The sequence below is a fragment of the Pollachius pollachius genome, assembly GCF_949987615.1.
Source record: "Pollachius pollachius genome assembly, chromosome: 4".
In the NCBI taxonomy this organism is placed as follows: Eukaryota; Metazoa; Chordata; class Actinopteri; order Gadiformes; family Gadidae; genus Pollachius; species Pollachius pollachius.
In genome coordinates this window covers 12,349,189-12,372,057 of record NC_136937.1, presented here as the reverse complement: position 1 = coordinate 12,372,057, position 22,869 = coordinate 12,349,189, and the positions used below count along the sequence as shown (strand labels likewise).

Sequence of the window (22,869 nt, the reverse complement as noted above, 5' to 3'; positions counted from 1 at the left end):
CTGCGACACATGAACGCACGCACACACACAGACGCACACACACACACACACACACACACACACACACACACACACACACAGGGGGAGGAAAGCGGAGGGTGGGGCTATGAGCTTTTGTATCGTGAGGCAACCAAACAGAAACATCATCCAACTAGAAACAACATCCAATCATAGACACATTCCAATTAGAAAGAACATCCAATTATGGACATCATCTCATTAGAAACAACATCCAATCAGAGACAGCATCCAATACAAACATCTTCCAATTAGAAAAAATATCCAATCAGAGACATGATCCAATTAGAAAGAGCATCGAATCAAAGACAAAATCCAATTAGTAATAACATACAATCAGAAGAGAGGTATTTCAGCCAATGGAATCCATACAAACATAGGTAAGAGCGAAGATAAGGAACACTGCACAATTTGAAATCAAATTATTTAAGTCGATCCTTTATTCCACAGGGATGGATTAAGCCATGACTTGCAACCTTTTTTTGTGAAAAACTTTTTAACACAAATCAACTTTGAAGGTCATGGCTACTTTTCACCAAGCTTTATTCACACAGCCACCCATAATGGCGATGAGTCAACCCCACAACAAAGCGGCTGACTCATAGAGGCCTGTTACGAAGCAGTATGTGAACAGCCAAGAGTCAGAACAGCATGAGGGCCTACCTTTGCCTTGGCGTCCACCTGGGCAGTGTTCTGGAGCAGGAACGCGGCCACTTCACAGTGGCCAGCTCTGGACGCCATGTGGAGAGGAGTCTCCACTTTCTGGGGAGAACACAAGTGGTCGGGGACACTTAGTTCAACTGGTTTACATGAAGAACACAAGGGGTCGGGGACACTTAGTTCAACTGGTTTACATGAAGAACACAAGGGGTCGGGGACACTTAGTTCAACTGGTTTACATGAAGAACACAAGGGGTCGGGGACACTTAGTTCAACTGGTTTATATTAAGAACACAAGGGGTCGGGGACACTTAGTTCAACTGGTTTATATGAAGAATACAAGGGGTGAGTGAATCAAACTGGTTTATATATTATGAACACTAGGGCTCAGCGAAGCTAATTCAAACTGGTTTATATGATGAACACAAGAGGTTGGTGAGGCTAAATCAAACTGGTTTATACGATGAACACAAGGGGTTGGTGAGGCTAAGTCAAACTGGTTTATATGATGAACACAAGGGGTTGGTGAAGCTAAGTCAAACTGGTTTATATGATGAACACAAGGGCTGAGTGAAGCTAATTCAAACTGGTTTATATGATGAACACAAGAGGTTGGTGAGGCTAAGTCAAACTGGTTTATATGATGAACACAAGGGGTTGGTGAGGCTAAGTCAAACTGGTTTATATGATGAACACAAGGGGTTGGTGAAGCTAAGTCAAACTGGTTTATATGATGAACACAAGGGCTGAGTGAAGCTAATTCAAACTGGTTTATATGATGAACACAAGAGGTTGGTGAGGCTAAGTCAAACTGGTTTATATGATGAACACAAGGGGTTGGTGAGGCTAAGTCAAACTGGTTTATATGATGAACACAAGGGGTTGGTGAAGCTAAGTCATAAAGAAAGTGTCCCTCACCACGTTGGAAGCATTGGGGGAGGCTCCTCTCAGCAGCAGGTTCTTCACAATGCTCAGGTGGCCCATGAAGGCAGCCACATGAAGAGGAGTGAGACCAGACTGACACACACACACACACACACACACACACACACACACACACACACACACACACACACACACACACATACACACAAACACAGTGTAGATGTCCGCAAGCATGCAGACACCAGCACACGAATGCATACACACAGACAAACCATGCACACATGTGCACAAACACACAAACACACACAGATAGTAGATAATTAAACACCTAATCGCAGCACTTTGTAAATTCAATCAAATGCTGCACAGCCATTACTTAAATCTGCCATGCTTGTACATTATTAATGCAACAAGTTATTCATAAACATTGGCGTGTAACATTTCACTGGAAATGGACTATTCAGACATTCTATCCTCTAAATAAAACTCCCTCAGGACATGATTCTGCCTTTTCCCGACATTGAAATGTGTTAAATACAAATGTATGTAACAAAATACATTAAAATGTAAACAGCATCACTGCTACCACAACCACTACTCCTATCCCTACCACTACGACTATACATTTCACTATCAATACCAATATCACTATCACTATAACTATAACTACTACCACCACTATCACTACCACCACTATCACTATAACTATAACTACTACCACCACTATCACTACCACCACTATCACTATAACTATAACTACTACCACCACTATCACTACCACCACTATCACTATAACTATAACTACTACCACCACTATCACTACCAGTATCACTATAACTATAACTACTACCACCACTACCACTATAACTATAACTACTACCACCACTATCACTACCACCACTATCACTATAACTATAACTACTACCACCACTATCCCTACCACCACTATCACTATAACTATAACTACTACCACCACTATCACTACCAGTATCACTATAACTATAACTACTACCACCACTATCACTATAACTATAACTACTACCACCACTATCACTATAACTATAACTACTACCATCACTATCACCATCACTACCACCATCACCATCACTACCACCATCACCACCACCATCACTACCACCATCACCATCACTACCACCATCACCATCACTATCACCATCACTACCACCATCACCATCACTACCACCATCACCATCACTACCACCATCACCATCACTACCACCATCACCATCACTACCACCACCACTACCATTTGAGACGTGGCAGAACAACTTCTTAATTAGCCTAGGTTGCGGTATATTTATGTTTATTTTGGATTTTACGGTACTAAACGTCTCTTGAGTCCGCTCAATATGGCGGAGTGTTGCCAAAAATAAATCCCATGATGCATTGTGATCATCTTCCTGCTCCTACCTCAGTGACAGCCTCCAGTGAGGCAGAGTGTTTGAGCAGCAGGTCCATGGAGCGCATGTGGTTCTTCTTGCAGGCGATGTGGAGGGGAGTGAAGCCATTCTGCAGAACACACAGACACAGTGAAGTTAGTGTGCATACACAGCATGTTTAAAGTGTTGTGGTTTTTTGACTCAATCCATAATCCTTTTGCCATTAAACAGCAGTTGTGGATTTCAATTTTGAGCCATTTACAAATAGAATTATATCAATCACTTTGTAATACTATTTTGGATCATCTGCTGGATTAGTAAGTCAACCTTAGAACAATCCCAAAGCGACACAAGAATTTTTTGGTTGAACTGTTTCTTAAATGGTTAAGTGAAACCAAAGGAACCCTTATTAATAGAATAAATGAAGTAAAAACAATGAAAAGCGCTGACCAGTGCGCGGGCGTTGGCCTTGGCCCCCTTGTCCAGCAGCACTTTGCCCATGCGGTGGTGACCGCAGTGGGCGGCCACATGCAGTGGCGTCAGGTGGTCCAGGGTGATGTCATCGATCTCAGCGTTGTACTGCAGCAGCTGCCTCACGCAGTCCATGTGATCGCCCTGGGCTGCCATGTGGATGGGGGACAGGCCGTTCTGACCGGGCCAAGAGAGAGGTCGCAGACAGGGGGTTAGGGTGAGGACACAGTGAAGGACGTTTAGATGGAGAGGAGGTTAGAGAGAGGTCTACAGGAAGGTAACTAGAGGCGTACCGGAAGGGAAGTAGAGGTGTACAGGAAGTTAGATAGAGATTGACAGGAAGTGAGGCAGAGATGTACAGGATGTGAAGAGAGGGTGCACAGGCAGTGAAGTAAAGATGTACAAGAAGTATGATAGGGATCTACAGGAATTGAAGTTAAGATGTAAAGGGAGGTTAGATAGAGATGTACAAGAAGTGAAGTAGGAATGCACAGGCAGATATAGAACGTGTGTTTGCAGGATTCTCAGCCACATGAGTGCCACATCCCTCACATGCCAACCAATTTACAGCGGCCGGCAATTGGTAAACAACACCACGTATAGCCATGTAAATACACCTATATTTTACCCCCAAATTTTCTGTGTTTGACAGCAGTGCGACAGCCCATGCGAACACGTCATGTTTTGGAATCAGGTACAAAGGTACAAAGTCCAGAATTCAATATCTCGACTAACAAACAATCTGAATCTCTATTGAAGCAAATCCAGTTGCTATGGTAGCTTATCCTTGATATCCTAAGAAGTAATCATGTTGTATGAGGAATGTGTGTGTGTGTGTGTGTGTGTGTGTGTGTGTGTGTGTGTGTGTGTGTGTGTGTGTGTGTGTGGTGGAAGGAGCGGGGATCCACCTTGGTTTTGGCCTGGATGGGGGCACCCTGGTCCAGAAGGATCTCGATGATGCGCACGTGACCGTTCCTGGCCGCACAGTGCAGAGGAGTGAGCTCATCCTGGGGGGAGGGAGGGGGGAGGAGGGGGAGAGAGAGAGAGACGGACAAAGACAGCGAGCAAGGGAGCGAGTGAGAGATAGCGAAGAGAGAGGGAGAAAGGGAGAGCGAGTGAGAGATAGTCCAAGAGAGAGAGAGAGAGAGAGAGATGGAGTGAGATGGACCAAGAGGAAGAGAGAGCGAGAGCGGGTGAGAAATAGCAAAGAGGGAGAGAGAGATAGAGAGGGAGAGAGGGAAGGATGGGGAGACAGTGATGGAGAGGGAAATTATGATAGGGAGGGGAACAGAAAATAGAAAGGAGGGGGGGGGGTTGAAAAAGGATGTGGGATATGAGACCACAGCAAACGACAACACACAGGGAGTGGCCAATCAGCAGGCGGGTTGTCCGGCCAGACTCCTGACAGTAGGACAACAGCCGCCAGGCGGCTCATGCCCGCTAGCCTGCCAATCAAACGAGGCTCAGAGCGGAGCCAACCAGGAACTGCCAGGGAGAACAAGTCAGCAAAAGACGACACCGCAGATCAGCACAATGCAGACAACAGGGAGCACAGCTCAGCATAGCAGCGGCTTCCAGCAACACGTGGGCGCCTTCGGATAAAATTTAGTGTGCTTTAAATCAGGCATTTTGTCACTGGCGCCTTTACACGGGTGCTGTTTGTATACACCTTGTTTATTTCAACCCTCAGTCTTCAGCAAGTGCCGCTTATGTACGAAGCAGCTATATTTGCCTAATTAAGGTACTATTTAGTCATTAACATACCCATGTTATTTACCTTGCATGCCGTTAAATGACAATACCGGTCCGTGATCAAACTGTCGTTACTGTCTCTGCCGGGTTTGCTCAAACAACAGTTTCCAATATAATTAGTGAGAAATAATTTTGTTGTGCCAATTCTGCCTCAAAGCCTTTTGTGCGACCGCGCCTGCCACGAAGGTAAACAACAGCAGTAGCACTTTGTTCTGAGTGAATATACCATTTGTGAAGCACTTCAGTGAAGGCTATTCACTGGTTTTGTCCATAAACTACGCACTGCGATGACGTGTTTGCTGTTGTTTACAGTTGTGCTGAATGCGGTCGGCAGAATCAGAACATGGAAGCCATTTTGAGGAGGACGTTTAGAGTTCAGAGGACGCTTCATCTTAGGACGCTTACAGGCGGAATGGGAGACACTGGTGCTGGAACTCAGAGCCTCTGGGGCGGAGGTCCTGACCCCCTGACCTCTGACCCCTGCCTCACCTAAGCCGCATGCCCTTACCTTGGTCTTGGCGTCTATCTGGGCCCCTCTGTCCAGCAGCAGTCGCACCATGATGACGTTGCCCCTCCTGGAGGCGATGTGCAGCGGGGTGATGCCGTTCTGCAACACAGAGCCAGGCAGGGGTGAGTCAGGCCCTGGAGCACGGCCCTGTGCACCTGGAAAGTGTGTACCTGGACCCTTTGTACCTGGACTAACCCTCGAGGATATCAGCGTCTCACCGTGTTGTTGTTTTGATTCTAATTAGGATTATACATCTTAAGATTTTTGTATAAATATGTTTTTTTTTGTTTTTCAAAACGTGTGTATTTTTATTGTTTTATAAATGTTTGATATTGGTTTAGTTCATTTGTGTATGTATTCATTTTATAAATGCATGCATTTATAATGTATGTCTGTTTATTTCATAAATGTAGGTTTCTATTTATTTTAAAAATGTATGTCTATATTTATTTTTTGTGAGGCTGCGAGTGGCAGAAGAAGATGGATAAAAGCTGCACTATTTATGATTCAGAATTGTATGGAGCCCTGAACTGAGTTTGTCTGTGACTAAATATAGAAACACACAGACTATAATTAAATTGACATTGTAGGAAGGCAAAAACAGAAGGGCATGCAGGTCGCTTTTCAAGACTTTCAGTCTCGCTCAGCAGTACGAAAACGATGATTTGCTTTTCATTCAATATTCCTCCAACATACACGCACGCACGCACGCACGCACGCACGCACGCACGCACGCACGCACGCACAGCCAACACCACCTGGGCCAATGTCTGACACTATTCATCACATTGCAGCTATTGGCAGCAGCGCAGAGGATACATTAGTGTCATCGTTGATTCTGATTGGCTGCCCGGCTGAGTCCCACTGACCTTGGGGATGAAGTTGACGTTGGCTCCTCTGTTCAGCAGTAGCTGGGCAACGCTCAGGTTCTCGTAGTGGGCAGCGATGTGCAGAGGCGTGAACCCAGTCTAACAGAGGAAATGTTGGACATCAAACATCTTTAGAGTCAAGCCTGCGCAAGTTGAGAACTAGACATGGCGCTGCGTGTGAATGCGTGTGGTTTCATGCCAACTCGCAGTGCGCACAATATTCTGTGAACATGCTGACATGCTAATGCTGGCAAGGCTAATGAGCGAGTACGCCGAGTTTCAATTCCCTGGGCTGGTTTGAAGCTCAGTTGTGATTGATTGGTCAATGGGTGTTGTTGTTGTTGTTTTTCGGGGGGTTGTTTTCGTTGGATTGTGAGTTATGGCGCCCCCTGTGGCTAAAGCGGTTCTTACTTTTTGGAGGCTTGCTTACGCATGGTTTCTATACGTGTACCAACTATGACAACCCTGAGTTGTTTGCCTTTGGAATGGTTGAAGTCAGCATTTTTTTCTTAATTGACTTCCATTATAAAAAAATTGCTCACTGATCACCTTCAACAGTAATTAGAAATTGACCCTGTGGAGTAATTTTTTCAGCCATCAACAGAAAACGTTCCACATTACCTAAGGGGGTTGTCCTTGATGGGCACACCATGTTTTAGGCCCCTGGGGCTCTCTGAAGCGGACTTGTGATTTATTGAACAATGGCGGCTCATTTGCGAAATTTCATTTTTGCATAACTCGCCCCAACTCGGCCATTACGGGATCAAAATGAAAATAATACCATACGGTCGGGCAGTATGAAGGAGTATGTGGACCAAAATTTGGGTAATTTGGGATTATGGGTCGGTTTTCAATATTTTTTCAATATTTTCCAAAACATTCAGGATACAGAAAAAACATTACAGGCGTGCCTTATGTGTCCAAAGATTCAGCATGTCAAATAAGGCCCAGATACCAAGTTTCAGATTCTTTTATGACACTGGGCGTGTTCCGCGGCCATTTAGGTTTGACCAAGAGTTATAGCATCCCTGGTGGTCACAGCGGCACAAAACATTTTGGAGACCTCCTTACTTACAGTCTATGCAAAGTGATGCATAGACTGATGCAAAAAATATGCAAACTTTAAAAAATCGTAGGAATGGCGCAGCCCACAGATACGTGCAATTCCTTGCAATGGGCTTGGTTTTATACCTGCAACACTGTAGGAGGAGATAATTACCAAAAATGAGGCGGAAGGACTATAAAAAGAAAAAACAATAAGACACATGAAAACAATAGTGTGGTTTGCTTTGCAACCACATTTATAAGGAATGCAACCTCACACACGTTTGTATTCTCTCCATGGACGTTTAGTTGAACCAATCAAGTGTGTGCTCAGCGAAAGTGAAAGTGTCCTCAGCCTCTTGAGAACGACTTCTAACCTCCCCATCTGTCCCTCGATGGCCTGTCTCCGTACTCACCTTCGATAACGGCCACTCCTAACTACATAATGAGGTGGAACGAGCTCCCTGCCGATGTGAGGACCACAGAGTCCTTCACCAGCTTACGCAAAAGACTCAAGACTCACCTGTTCAGAGTTCACCTGGCCTCTGCATAGCCACCCCGTCCGTCCCCTACTACTTATTGTATGTTGTACGCCCTGGCCCTTAAGGTACGCACTTAATGTAGGTTGTATTTAGCTATAGTACTTAGTTGTGTAGCACCTTATCCTAGCTATCCTTGTTGTATACAGGGAATGGGTTAACCTAGCGATGGTTAGTGCTTTGCACTTGGTTCTACGAACATCCTTACTGTACTGACAGCGATATACTGTTTCACTTTCTTATGACGAACGTACTTATTGTAAGTTACTTTGGATAAAAGCGTCTGCTAAATGCTCTAAATGTAAATGTAAATAACGGGCAACAGCAAAGAATTCTTTGTTGCAACTTTGTCATCCTCAGAGCCCACGTCAATCGTGACTTATCTTCATTCCCAAAGCGAAGATACAAACAGAGCGTCCGTACTGCCGGCAGTGTTCCTTTGAAAGGTTTGTGTGTGGCGCGGAGCGCACCTTGCTGAGCACGTCGGGGTTGGGGTCGTTCTGCAGCAGCACGGCTGCGGTGCGCGTGTCGTCGTTGCGCGCGGCGATGTGCAGCGCGGGCAGCCGCACCTTGCCCTTGGTGCCGTAGTTGATGAGCAGGGCCACCACGTTCTCATGGCCCTGCTGCAGCGCCACCGCCAGGGGGGTGAAGCCATCCTGGGGGGGGGGGGAGAGCATTATGCATTACCTCGTTACTGCTTTATGAGGCAGCATTTCATAGCTATAGGCTACGCCACACGATTTGTCCAGGGCTGATTCGGGAATGATCTGATGTCCGGTCCCAGAATATGCGGCTCCGGTCGGGGCAGAGGGGAGGCAGAGTAGGACTCTGTGGTGGTGATGGGTGTGTGAGTGACACATTGACATTGCTCCATACGATCCAACTCGGCATGTCGCAGATTTATTCAAACATGTTTGATTTTTATCTGGGCTGGTTTTTCCATGATCGAATGGTGTGTGTGGTTCAAAGACAAGAATCGGCAGTGTGATTTACCAACAGCAAATGAAACGTGTGTATTCATTGGCCATCGTCTTAGATTGAAGACATCGTGTAGCGTAGCCCCAGCTTAAGAGGTGAGAGACCAGGAGGACTCTCACGCCGACACAGAGAATGCGGGACAGTAATCCCAGTTTACCTCTGTGGGGAGGCTCTGATTGGCGCCATTCTCGAGCAGGAACTTGACGACCTCCAAGTGATTCTCTTGGGCGGCCATATAAAGAGGGCTGAAGCCTTTCTGTGAGGGAGAGAGGATCCACAGAGCCTCACGTCAAACATGTGCAGATTTACGGGCAATCGTAATAACAGACTCATACACTCTCACACATGAAGATTTATTAGTGTTCATGGATGCACGCACGCACACACATACGCATGCATACGCACACACACACACACAATTTATGTGTTCAGGGATTCAGGCACACACACACACAGAGACACACACTCTGACCCACAACCTTTTATTGGTGTTCATGGATGCACACGCACACGTACACACACACGCACCCGCAATTATTCACAACTGATTATAGTGTGCTTTGCTAGCCTACCCACACACTCTCACACACACACACGTTGTGTACCTCCTAACTGCTCGTTGTGTGTGTGTACTCCATTGGTCTGCTTGAACACGCGCATACACCTCCCCTACACATGCACAATGCATGCACAATACATGTGCAGCCAGACCACTGTATTGTTTTGCGTATTATGGGATGTCGGGCGGGTCCTCACCTGCGACTGGGAGTTGACGTTGGCCCCGTAGTTCACCAACTCCGCCACCACCCTCTCCTGTCCCGCCAGCGCTGCTATGTGCAGGGCCGTGTTCCCTTTCTGAAGGTCATGACACGCATACACACACACACGTACACACACACACACACACGTGCATGTACCAGGCACACACATGCATACACGTGTACACACACAGGGGGAGAAGTGAGTCAGAGACCTCCAGGAACAGTATGTAGAAGGTTTAAGGTAACAAGCTCACAAAATGGTTCCCTTCTTTAAACGTTGGCTTTCAGTTTAATGGGAACATTGGCCTCGCGACTGTGGTTAAAGCGAGCGTAGAGGAAAGGGAGCATCGTGACGAGAAACTAAGTGACCATCATGATGTATTATGTATGTGAGTGACACGAGATGAGAGAGTTGGAGACACAGTGAGAGGCCAAGGGAATATTAAGGGAATAATTCTCACATGTTAGAAGTCAACTCTGAAAACATTTGGAACAACAATTTAAAACACAGAGGATATATCCACAGTCTCAAGATTTTGAATAGACAAATTGTCACCTTTGCTAAGTACTGCATCTTGTCATTCCAATTAACACAACATAATTAGTGTACTTTCAGCTTGGAAAGGTAGTTGAACAGGACGAAGGGAGTGTACTTACCTTAGTGGTGGTCTCCAACACAATGCCATTGTGTAGTAACTCCAACACCATTTTGACGTGACCTTCTTTAGAGGCCAGATGTAACCCGTTGAGTCCATTCTAGGGAAAAGCAAACAGAACTTTAATTCGATTTAAACAACATTTATAGCTTAAATGATATGACTCAACATGATTTACTCAATGGTATGATACTCTAGTTCTTTAACTCTATAATTCACGACACAAAACAGATTTCAAAATCAAAACGGGCACAGTTTAGATGAATGTGTTAATGAGCAGGAAGCTGAAGTACTAAAAACATGGACGCAGATGACTGTATCTTCTGGTTTCTGAAAGTCTTTTAAACCATCTCTAGAAATACCTTCTCTGAATCCCACAGGACTAGGAGCCAGATTTAGATCTTACAAATTATTCCTCCGTCTCTGTACCTCCCTCCCTCCCTGTCGGCCTGGCTTTGTCTTCGTGTCTGGGTGTTGTCAGCATCAGTTAGGCTAGCGAGCTACGGAATACAGCACGTACGGTTCAAACGCTGCTGCAGTAACACCTGCGGCCACCAGGTGTCGCAATAACCCAGTATGGATGTGCTGTTACCATACTGCAGTGTCACTTCATTTTAAATGGGCAACACATCCCCTCCACTGAGCAGGCGCACAGAGAGCAGGCAGCATGTGAATGCCTTGTATTTTTGCTTCAGTTTAGACGGCCAGAGAAACACACTATTATTGGTTCAGTTCATTCCATATGCATGGCAATGATGATGTACAAGGCCTACAGTATTTTGCACAGAATGAACAAACAGAAGGCTATACACAAGAATGACATAGAAGTCATGGAAGGAAAAAAATGAATCTTATTAGAAAGAAACAAATAAATAAAACTATTAAGGATGGAAGCAAGAAAAACAATAAATGTGATTGAAACAAAGCAGGATTATGGGCGAAAGGAGAAGGAAAGGAGGAAGGAAAGAGTGAAAGAAACATTAAGAGCGAGGGAAGAGGAGTTGGGGCTGCGGAGTAGTGACAGGTAGATGGATTTGTAGCACTTTACGTGAAAGAGACTGCAGGGCCAAATCTTCAGTAAGGACGGGGATAACATCAATCTCATGGAGAACTCCCCTCCACTCTCCTCTCCTCTCCTCTCTCCCCTTTTGTCCCCTCTTCTCCTCCCCTTCCTCCCTCCTCTCCTCCACTCTTCTCTCCCCTCTCTTCTCCTCCCCGCCCTCCCTCCTCTCCTCTCCCCTCCTCTCCCGTCCCTCTTACCTCCCTGCTCTCCTTTCCTCTCCAATTCCATGTCCTGTCCCATCCCCACCTTTGTTTTCTCCTCTCCCCTCCTCTCCTCCTCTCTCTCCTCCCCTTCTCGCCTCTCATCTCCTCTCCTTTTCTCTCCAATTCCCTCTCCATTCCTCCCCTCTCCTCTCCTCTCCTTCCCTCTCCCCTCCTTTCTTCCCCTCCTCTCCCCTCCCCTCCTCTCCTCCCCAATCACCTCCTCTAGCTAGAAAACATGATCTTCCTCCTGAGCAGTTAAAACATTACTGGACAAATCGGATTCCACTAATAGAGAAATAAGCGTAATGGTGGGTACTAGTGTAGCTGCAGGTGTGTGTGTTTGTGTGTGTGTACACACGTTTTTTTAGGTGTGCAAGTAAAGGTGTTGTTGAGGTCATACGGGTGTGAGTATAAGGTATTGCATAGTGTGTATTTGTGTGTAAGTTACTGTAGTGTGTACATGCTACTGAAGTCTGGAAATGTTTGATATGTGGGTACATGTGTAAGGTGCCTTAGTGTGCGTATATGTGTGTGTGAGTTTAAGATACTGTCGTGTGTATATGTGTGTACGTTTCTGTAGTGTGTATATGTGTGTGTGAGTTTAAGATACTGTAGTTTGTACGTGTATTCATGTGTGAGTGAATGTACTGCGGCATGTTGTGTGAGTGTTTGCGTGTGGCCGCGTGTTTCACCGTGAGACAACACATTGCGTGGTTGTCTACTTCCTAACATGGGTTCGCCGCCGCTGGCTCTGTTTGTCTGAGAGGGGAGACCCTGTCCTTTTATTCACTCAAACCACTCGCTCCCACCCGTCATCCACTATCATTAACCCGTAGATCCACGGCCCGCTAATGAATGGCAGGGTTACAAGTCAAACCCTGGCTCTTTCATTAGCAACGGGAGCGAGCCGGTAAGCAAGACACGACTAATAGAAAAAGGATTATAATTATCATTCAGCTCTGCAGTAGAAGCAGCTGAACTCTGGCGTTGTGTTGTGGATCTCCCGTGTGCCCTGAAGCAATGATGCAACGCAGAGTAACGGCAGCGAGGTCCACAGAGCAGGGGAGAAAATGAGGGGAGGAATGTGGCTGAGTGGGTGAGTGATTGGCTACGAAGTTTGTCTGTGTGTCTGCATGTATGTGGTTGTGTAGGTGTGTGTGTGTGCGTGCGTGCGTGTGTGTTTTTGTACAAATTTGTGTCTTTGGTTTTAGTTTTGGACATTATTGCTCAGGTCTTTTATTGTTTGGTCAAAGCCAACTCCTAATATACAATTATATACAGTAATAATTTGGGCTGATGATTAAGGATTTGCCTTGTCTGCTTCTTCTCAGTGTCAATGCAGTGGCAGTAGAATGTACTATTTATGTAGCAACCAATTAAGATAACTATTAAAGAGGGAGTGGAGGGCAGGAGAGGGGAGGAGAGGAAAGGGGAGAGGACTTTCCCATGTCATTAATGTTATCTCTGTGTTGCGTATTTTACGAAATGTCACCTCATTTCAGTAATGAGATAGCTTTCAGCGTGGATTAAACTGGTTCAAATCAATGCTGTATAACACTTTTAATTTGTTTTATAAAAACAAAAAGCTAGCCAGGTAAGGTGATATCCTCTGATATCCTTTGGAATGGAACGAAAGGGCAGCGGTGTGTGTTAGTATAGTATGATGTAATGTTAGTGAGACCGCAGACCGCCTCATTAATCTGACCCAGCGGGGTAATATTCCCTACAGCCCCTAATGCTGGAACATAACGCAGGACTATCTCCATAGCCTCTGATATTGACTTCATTTTACGACACACAAACACACACACAGAAACACACACACACACACACACACCCACACACACACACACACACACACACACACACATACACACACACATACGCATACACTGCCTCGCGTGTGCAGACAACTGGTATTTTGTTACTGCTGAAAGCATGCACCCAAATCACACACATACATGCATGTGCAGACAAACACTCCTATGCACACACACACAAACACACACACAGACAAACACACACACACACAGACATTCCTACCCTGCCTCACTAAATATAGGTGGGCCAGTGCTAAGGGTGTTTGACTCCCATCCAAAAGACACCAGGTTTGATCCCCAATGTTGCCATTCGACTTTAAGGCAACCTTGAGCGGGATAACCAAACTCACTGGTTCCCAACCTCGGGGCCGGGGCCACTTAGGGTCCCCAGATCTGCATATGGGGTCGCATGAGATGAACAACTTAAGGTTTAGTTATTTCGATCATCAGTATTTTTAAGGTCTCATTTGCAGTTTATACGAACTGATGATTAATTCAAAGCCACGAGCAAGCGTCTACTCATCATTTGGTGTGTAGTAGAGCGATTCAATAACATTCACGGGTACATCGATATATTCATTTAGATGTTGACAGGATAAAACACTATTTGTGTGGAAGCAGATGGGCAAAAACTAAGGAAAAGGTCGCATCGATATATGAAACAAGGGGATTTGAATACAGCTTACAGAACAAATGAGCTCAGATATCCGTTTGGGACCAATCATGTGAGCTAATTCGTTTCTCTTTGGCCCTCCTACGGAACGTGGGCCCCTCCCCTCACAGCAGGAGTCCTGCCTCCTGGGTGTTGAGTGACCCCCAGAGGAAAGGCTTAGTCATGGTTCCACGTTGACGCAACACAAGGGGCTTTATGGACCCAATATGTCCTTGCAGACCCTCCTTTCGTCCAATGCCAGGGCCTGACGTGCGCATCCCAAATTTCTTTACCTTGCTTCGAGGAGCAAGGGCTGTGATTGGTCGCTAACGTAAACCCGACTTTAACCCGACGCAGAACCAAAACAGGTTCATGACTGCGTCGAAGCGACGGCGGGGTCATTGCGTTTGCGTCAACGTGGAACCATAACGTAGCCTTAACGCCTTTCCCCTAATGAGTGGCTCTAGCTCCTTACTTGATTGGATATGTTGATGTCGATACGGTTCTTGATGTGGTCCAGTGCCTTGTCCAGGTTCCCAGAACGAGCGGCGCGGAGAAAGCTGGTTGCCGCATCCGCCTGCGACAAGGAGTGAGGAGGTACGAGTTAGGAAACACGAATCCGAAGCTGGGGGGGGGGGGGGGGGGGGGGGGGGGAGAAGGGACACCGGGACGAAGGAAGAAGGAATATCGGGATTGGGAACACCGAAGTAGAAAAAGGAGAAGAACCCCGAAAGAAGGAAGGAAGAAGGACAGGAGAGTAGGTCACACACCAGTTACACGACAATCAAATCAATAGGATCCAGGGTGACATGAGGCATTCATCCCTTCAAACACCAAATCAACCTCAATGGAAGGCAAACAAAAGCGTATAGAAGTCACACTGAAAACATATAGGATAAAACAGACACATACATATATACCCCACCACGGCTAGTGACAGACCTTAGTACCTTCCATTCTAAAACCATTTAAGCCCCCCCCTCCCTTTCCAGGCTGTCCTCCATCGTCTCCACCTCATCATCTTCATCATCATCATCATCATCCTCATCGTGCTGTTCCCGTTGAGGTCTGACATGAGATGGGGGGGGGGGGGGGGGGGACTCTTCAGCCACAGTGGTCTGGTCCTCTGCACACTGAGCGCTCCGACCCGGCCCACACACACTTTGGCAGATGCAGACATTGGCTCACACGCCTCCCCGTCTGTCCCATCTCCTGCTGGAGCAAGGCCTCCCAACGAGTGTGTGCGTGTACCTTCGTATGTGTGTGTGGGTGCTTTCGCATGTGTGTGTGGGTGCTTTCGTATGTGTGTGTTGGATGCTTTTCATATGTGTGCGTGCGTTTGTGTCAGGGAGTTCAGTCATATTTGTGTGGGTGGATGTGTGTATGTGAGTGTGAACGCATGTGTGTGTGTGTGTAAGTGTGAATGCATGTGTGTGTATGTGTGAGTGTCAATGCATGTGTGTATGTGTGTGTGTGAATACATGTGTTTGTGTGTGAGTGTCTGTGTGTCTGTGTGTGTGTGTGAATGCATATATGCATGTGTGAGTGTGAATAAATGCGTGCGTGTGCGTGTGTGTGTGAATAGACGCGTGTGTGCGTGTGGACGCATGTGTTTGTGAGCGTGTGGGCGGATTTATGTGTTTCATGCGCTAAGCCCATCATCGCCTGCGTGGCCCTCCGTCAGCTCTACTGTAAGTGTGTGTGACCTGCCAGGGGCCCCCAGGGACACCAGGGGAGCGGGCGCGTAATGTACCCCTGACCCTGCCTGTCCGGGCCCCACATCATAGCGGCCCGGCGCGACGCCCGCCCCCGCGGAGGTCGTTATGCTAAGCTAGCGCTCGCCTGGTCTGCCCTTATCATCATAAGGCCGGGGGGCGGGGGAGGTGTTTGTCTGCTGTCCAGGTATGGGAGACGCTAGACAGACTCTGGGCAACAACTGTAACACTGTAGGTTTTTAGGTTGTGTTGTTTTTCATCCTGATTTTAATTTTAGCTATTTTAACTTTTTTTTGTATCAGGGTTTTAGCTGGGTTGTATTTATTTTAGTTTGCATTCAGACATCGTTCCACATTGATGTTGTCAAGGGGGATTTTATATTTTAAATTATTTGATTTTGCTTTCTGTATATTTTGCCCTTTTCATTCCTAATAAATCTCTAAGTATTGGGAGCGTGCTGCCTGGGGATTCTGCACTTTAAAAAAGGGTAGATGGATAGATTGAATAATGTAAAACACGTAAAGACATCAGAATCAAAATAGATATTACATGATTTTTATTTTTATGTATTGACTTATTTGAATGGATGTGACTATCTGTATTTGTTTGTTTTTGCGGTACCATATTGCCTGGACACGTGCAGTGACTCATTGAAAGAGTCAAGGGACTTTTGAATGAAGGTCTATAAGGAATATAACATGGGCACAAGAAGAGGATGTTTTTTCTTTCTGTTCTTTCAGGCCCTTCTCTGTTTGAAGAGTTAACTAAAACGGGCGGTATAACGTGATGGCATGGTTTCAATGGCTCGGCCCCTATGTTAGGGTATATCTTTGTAATTTTTTCTCGTCCCTTGCTATCGCTCCACCCCTCCTCCTGCTCCCCTCCTCCAGACCTCCTGGGCTTTGGTTCTGCCTCTCCTCGTCTGAGTGCTCTCTTGATCTCCTGTTCTGTCAGCCCTCCAACATCGGACCTAAAGCCGGCTTTCTTCTCGTATTCCTCTGACACCTCTGCCTGAAACCCAACCAACCTCTCTCTCTAGATCTTGCTCTCTCCATCTCACCCTCTCTCCCTCTCTCCCTATCGCTCTCTCTCTCTCTCTCTCTCCCTCTCTCCCTCTCTCCCTATCGCTCTCTCTCTCTCTCTCTCTCTCTCTCTCTCTCTCTTTGTCTTTCTATGTCTCTCTCTGTTCTCATTTTATCTTTTTATGTATCTCTCGCTCTTTATCTTTCCTTGTATCCCTCTATTTTTTTCATCTTTTTATGTCTCTCTCACTATCTTTATCTCTCTGTCTCTCTCTGTCTCCCAACTTTCTATCTCTCGCTCTCATTTAGGCTTGGTTGGATGCACTTCAAAGGATAATGAGTGAACGATGACACAATCATCGAGGCTTGAAGTCCTTAGAAGTAAACGTAAATCAAGAACAGACACACACTCCCAGACAGACACAATGACGATTGAAGGCTCCTGGTTTAGTGGCAGACAAATCCTGCTTTGCTCTTCAAGAAACTAAGTTGGCTGTCGGTCCGTTCATTCTACAACCATCCCCCACTTGAACTCATCCCTACTTACTGACGTTTTACTATCTCCTAGGCCGCTGACTATGTCTCTCCTGCTTGTGTAAACTGCATCCTGTCTCTCTCTTTCTTGAGTCTAAGTGGTCGTCTGTGTGGTCAGGACGACGTCTGTAACTTCTTACCAGCCGGCGGTTTTCTGAAAATAATCGGGTGTGAGCAGTTAAAAAGCACTTTGTGTGTGTATGTGTGTCTCAGGTGTGTGTGTGTGTCTTTGTGTGTGTATGTGTGTCTCAGGTGTGTGTGTGTGTCTTTGTGTGTGTGTGTGCGCGTGTCTATATGTGTCAAATATCTTCCCAGGCAGTCCAGCAGCATGCATTCCCATGGATCCATTTTTCTTCTTTCTTCTCAACAAAGTCGTACCTGCAGAACATCTCACCTGCAGACAGTAAACTCATCCTATCCATGAGATGACGTACCTACTCTCCACCGGGCGATAAAATAACCCATTTACTCCAAGTACGCCTTTCTCCATTTCATGTTTTTTAACCCCCCCATTTCCATTTCTATGTTGTATAACCTCCCCCCTCCCCCTATTACCTCTCTCCCCTCCACTCTCCTCAGTAATCTCCTCAGACGCCTGCTTGCGTTGTGAGAGCCAGGGGTGCCTGAATCGCCCTCATTCGCAGCCGCTTGCAGTCTTTCAGCTCGGGCCGATAATCACATTTACTACTAAGCTCTATCTCTTCCCCACACACACATACATATATATATACACACACACCCTGCTCCCTCCCACCCCTCTTTTTCGCCACTCCCTGCATCAAATTCCTACCCTCACATTGTTGTTCACTGCTTCTCCTCTTTCCTGGCCTGATGTTCCCGTTCTGCTGTGTTCTGTCGTTCAATCGATAGCCCCTGGGATTGACTCCTGTTTATTTACTCTTTCCTTTTGCATTTTTATAGTGGCCTCAAATGACCGTCGAGTTTGGGTTTGCTGTTGCTGCCAATTACGCACTGTCAGATCCCCGCCTCCACCGACACGCTGGGTCGAAACAACACACACACACATACACAGACTATTTTACTGATACTAACAATTAAGTAGTAAGTAACTATTATCTGTATTATCGTTATTATTATTATCGTTATTGTTATATTAAATATATATATTTTATATATATACATATATCACATGCTCTCTATTCTGACATTTACCTGAAGAACGTTAGGGAGAGGTTGAATCTCAATGGCTGTGGTCTTGATGAGCAGCAGATTGGATGCGTGTAAGCAGACATCTCCCTCATCTGCTAAACTAAGCCCTGACCCTCCGTTGAAGATGACTTGCATTACGTTAAATAGAACCCTCAGTGGTATAGTAGGCGGGGCTCTGGGGACATTTCCAGTAATTTCCCAGTCTACATTTACAGAAGGTATGCGTGACTTCCAATTTGACTAGAAACTATAAAGGTTGACCCTTGAACTCTAACTCGACAATTCAAATCAACACATCCCATCTTAATTGTCAGGGACGTAAACGATACAGCGAATACATTTTTGAAACAAACCCATTAAACACCAAGAAGAGATAAATGTCATCCATTACACACACAAAATACACACAAATTACACAACCACACGCACACACACATAAAGATCACAGGGAAATCCAACCGCTGACACAATCCAAAACACAAGAGAGAAGAGCGTTGTGGAGGCGACATCACTGGGACATTTAGCACAACCACACAGGGCAGGAAAGAGTGGCCAGACAGGGACACAACAATCAAATACACACAAACACCTCTGTTACACACACACACACTAAGAAATGCACACACACAATTAGAGCCAGTGAAGCCACCACCACAAGAAGGAAGTCAGGGTCACAAGGTAGTCACCATCACGATCACACTCAAACCAAAGGCCCCCCGAAAGTCTCATCATGACGTTTTTGATATTCGGTATGACAAACACGTAGTCGTGGGGTTATTTGAACCCACCGACGCCGTGTTGCCCTGGAAACCATTGCTTGAAAATAAATTCCAAGAAATGTTTTATTTGCATTTCATTTCGTTTTTTATTCTATGCCTCTCTGAATGAATCAACATACTTAACATCCCTCCCCCCCCACCCCTAAATAAAAGCTGATGATCTCCTAAAATCACAATTTCTTGGCACCTGACTCAATTCACTCACAGGAAGGGAGCGAAAGCGAACACACAGAAGAAGAAGCAGTTGAAGAAGAAGAAGAAGAAGAAGAAGAAGAAGAAGAAGAAGAAGAAGAAGAAGAAGAAGAAGAAGAAGAAGAAGAAGAAGGTAAACAGCAACAGGGGGGCGGGGCTTAGCGGTCAGAGGGAGGGGGAGGGAGGGGGAGGTAAACCACAGCACAGAGTGTGTATCACGTTCACTCGGGGACGTGGGAAGACTCCTCAGAGCACAGAGCACTACTGACCTGATGGGCATGCCAGCGTTGGACCACATGAGCCTAGAAGACAACACGCACACCAGCAACACAGCGAGACATAAGGCCAGTTAATGGGAGTCGACGTGGACTGGACACACACACACACGCACACACACACACACAAACACACACTGAAGGCCTGGTAATGACATAATGGTAAATGCAGATACACTTTGATCAAGTTAATACATAATGACAAGCACTGGCCATGGTCAAGTTGGATGGAGGGTTGTGTGTGAGGGTGGTGTGTGTGTGTGTGTGTGTGTGTGTGTGTGTGTGTGTGTGTGTGTGTGTGTGTGTGTGTGTGTGTGTGTGTGTGTGTGTGTGTTATGAAGTCTGAAGACATGACATGGAGAACACACAGTATATAAGGAACAAACATGGGCAGGTTGTGATTTTACCATACAAACACTGTTCAGCCTGTACTGAGGAATGTGAACACAGACAGACAAACGGACAGACTTGTATACATTCTTAGCATGTCATGATACTTAGCATGTTGCCTCTGAAACAAAGAGCATGTGATGCGCAGCAAGTCCTTTGCAAGGTAACATAGATGATGGCAGCGATAGAGATTGAAAGAATCAATGTAGGGTGGCGTCAAATGTACACATAAACATACAAACACGCACACACAATCATTTAAATCAAAGTATAATGAATGCTTTCGCAATGAATCAACATACACATTCATATGCAAGGGCGCACAGATAATCGTGGAAAAAATTAACAAACCCGTAATCAAGCAGGTCAAACCAAGCCAGCGCAGGTGTTTTCTACGATCAACAGAGCATAACGATAAACAAACTGAGGTGACGAGGATTCTGAAATGATAAACGGAGAAGTTTAGGCGGTCCATATGTCAACCAAATAGCACCCAAGGGACATATTTACCTTTTGCCTATGAGCATGGTAGTTGCAGTCGAAGGTCGGGAACCAAAGGTTTACTATGATGTGTTTGATCTTTGGCAAACCAGCCAAAGCAGGCTCTTCAAATGGGAAATCATTGTATATTGTATTGAAAGATTGTATAAAGATGATAGATAGACACCCCCGTGTAGCGAGGTCAAGTCACAGCCTATCAGATAGACAAAGAGGCTAATCACAACCGTCTAGAGATTCATATCCATGAGCCAGCTAGGACCTTTGTCGTTTCAAAATCGATTCTTATGATTTTCTAAAGCCTACGGGGGACATTCCCGTTGACAGCTCCATCCAGGGACAGGCTGTCAGAAATGGGGATGGTGTCGGGACCACGGGAACGTCTGGTCATCCCTAAAACAGACTCAATCACCAAAAGAAAATGTCTTAGAATAACTGATCTTCTGTCTGCTTGGGCCGGATGATAGTCATGGACAGAACAGTTCAATGCAATTATTCTTGTGACAGGGAGTAGAAGGTGTGATCTCTGCTAACCTCATTCAGTGAGCAGAGACGCTCTGTAGCTACTGGCATGCTGCGTTCCAAACCCAAAACCAACCGCACTGGCTTAGACACAAAACACAAAGAACATGTGTTCACAGAGCCATGAATGGACATAGAAACTGTGAAAGAATGCAATGGTGTATGTGCACAGAAAACTATGCGCTCAAAATGGTCCCGACAATGCCTCAGCGTCAAGGTAACAGAGTGTTTGCATTCTTTTAATTAACAGGTGAACCTTTGCTTGAACTCTGTAAGCCACTGATGAGTTTTAGCGAATGATGCCTGAGTATTAGTTTACTTATTAGAGACTCAAAGAGGCTAAGTGAAAAACACATTATGGCTGTGAAAGGGATTCCTTCTTTCATAATTTTGTTGATAACTAAATATCATAATTTCCAACAATGTCATAATATCAGAGCCCAACGTACTGTGTGAAATGGGTTTTAATTATCTGACATTCATTTCATAATGATCACAGCAACCAAATATTTTCATTCCTGAAGCGATATGCAGCAAATGTTTGCTATTTTCTTAGCTAGACAAATGACTCGACTAATCAACTGATTGAGTTGATGTGAAGCTTTGCCTTCAAAGTCACACACACACACATACACACACACACACACACACACACACACACACACACACACACACATACACACACACACACACACACACACACACACACACAAACACACAAGCAAAGCATCAAACAAGCAATAGCACATGTAACATGATGTTACAGCGGCGGGAAAGGACTTCCTGTTAGGAGCGAGAATCGTGTAGTTCATCTAAGGGTCTGTAGGTGATCGGTTCAACGGAAAATGGCGATTTCATACTCGTACTCATACAGCCGATAATTATTTCAGAACCTCTCTCGGTAGTTCATCTCCATATTACACATTTTGAGAGTTTTTAATGATTTCATATGAATGAGCTTTGCCCATCGACCACTTTGCGGGGTACATTCATTTCCCGCCGTTAATAGGCAGGATATCGATCGTTTCCACTGCAGGTCGCGAAAAAACTCAAGCAATGGTGGCGATCGATGCTTCCCTACGGTTGTGTGTAAAACCAGGGGTGATGTCACGGACACTACGTCCATATTTCAGACCGTCTGTGTGTGCACTCTGTGTTTTCTCCACCTGCGCAGCGGGAGGGGTTGCTAGAGACTTCAAGGCCACGACTAGCAGGCCCCAGCCCCAGTCTTCACATCCCTCAGACGGCGGACTCAATAACAACACGAGTCGCCACAGCCAGACCTGATCAAATATTGATGGATTGTCTGTGGGGGTGTTTGGGGTGTGTGTGTGGGTGTGTGTGTGTGTGTGTGTGTGTGTGTGCTTGTGAGTGAGTGAGTGAGTGAGTGTGTCTCCAGGTTTAACAGGAGGTAGCAGTTAAAGGCAGACATCTATAGGGGCCGTGGACAAAACAATGTTGTCAAAACAACAGGGTTTGATTCCTCGTCGTGA

General features: G+C 45.7%; 1 protein-coding gene across 1 annotated transcript in view; it reads right to left on the bottom strand.

Annotated features, from left to right (window-relative positions):
- Window positions 1-22,869, bottom strand: part of ank1b (ankyrin 1, erythrocytic b) — a gene marked incomplete at both ends in the record, with an annotated part of 75,304 nt that overhangs the window by 31,718 nt on the left and 20,717 nt on the right. The window contains 12 exons of the mRNA XM_079734593.1: window positions 682-780; window positions 1,597-1,695; window positions 2,995-3,093; window positions 3,414-3,611; window positions 4,343-4,441; window positions 5,695-5,793; window positions 6,564-6,662; window positions 8,617-8,802; window positions 9,282-9,380; window positions 9,881-9,979; window positions 10,543-10,641; window positions 14,755-14,856. Coding sequence (XP_079590719.1) covers window positions 682-780; window positions 1,597-1,695; window positions 2,995-3,093; window positions 3,414-3,611; window positions 4,343-4,441; window positions 5,695-5,793; window positions 6,564-6,662; window positions 8,617-8,802; window positions 9,282-9,380; window positions 9,881-9,979; window positions 10,543-10,641; window positions 14,755-14,856 — 1,377 coding nt within the window. The remainder of the gene's footprint in view (window positions 1-681; window positions 781-1,596; window positions 1,696-2,994; window positions 3,094-3,413; window positions 3,612-4,342; window positions 4,442-5,694; window positions 5,794-6,563; window positions 6,663-8,616; window positions 8,803-9,281; window positions 9,381-9,880; window positions 9,980-10,542; window positions 10,642-14,754; window positions 14,857-22,869) is intronic.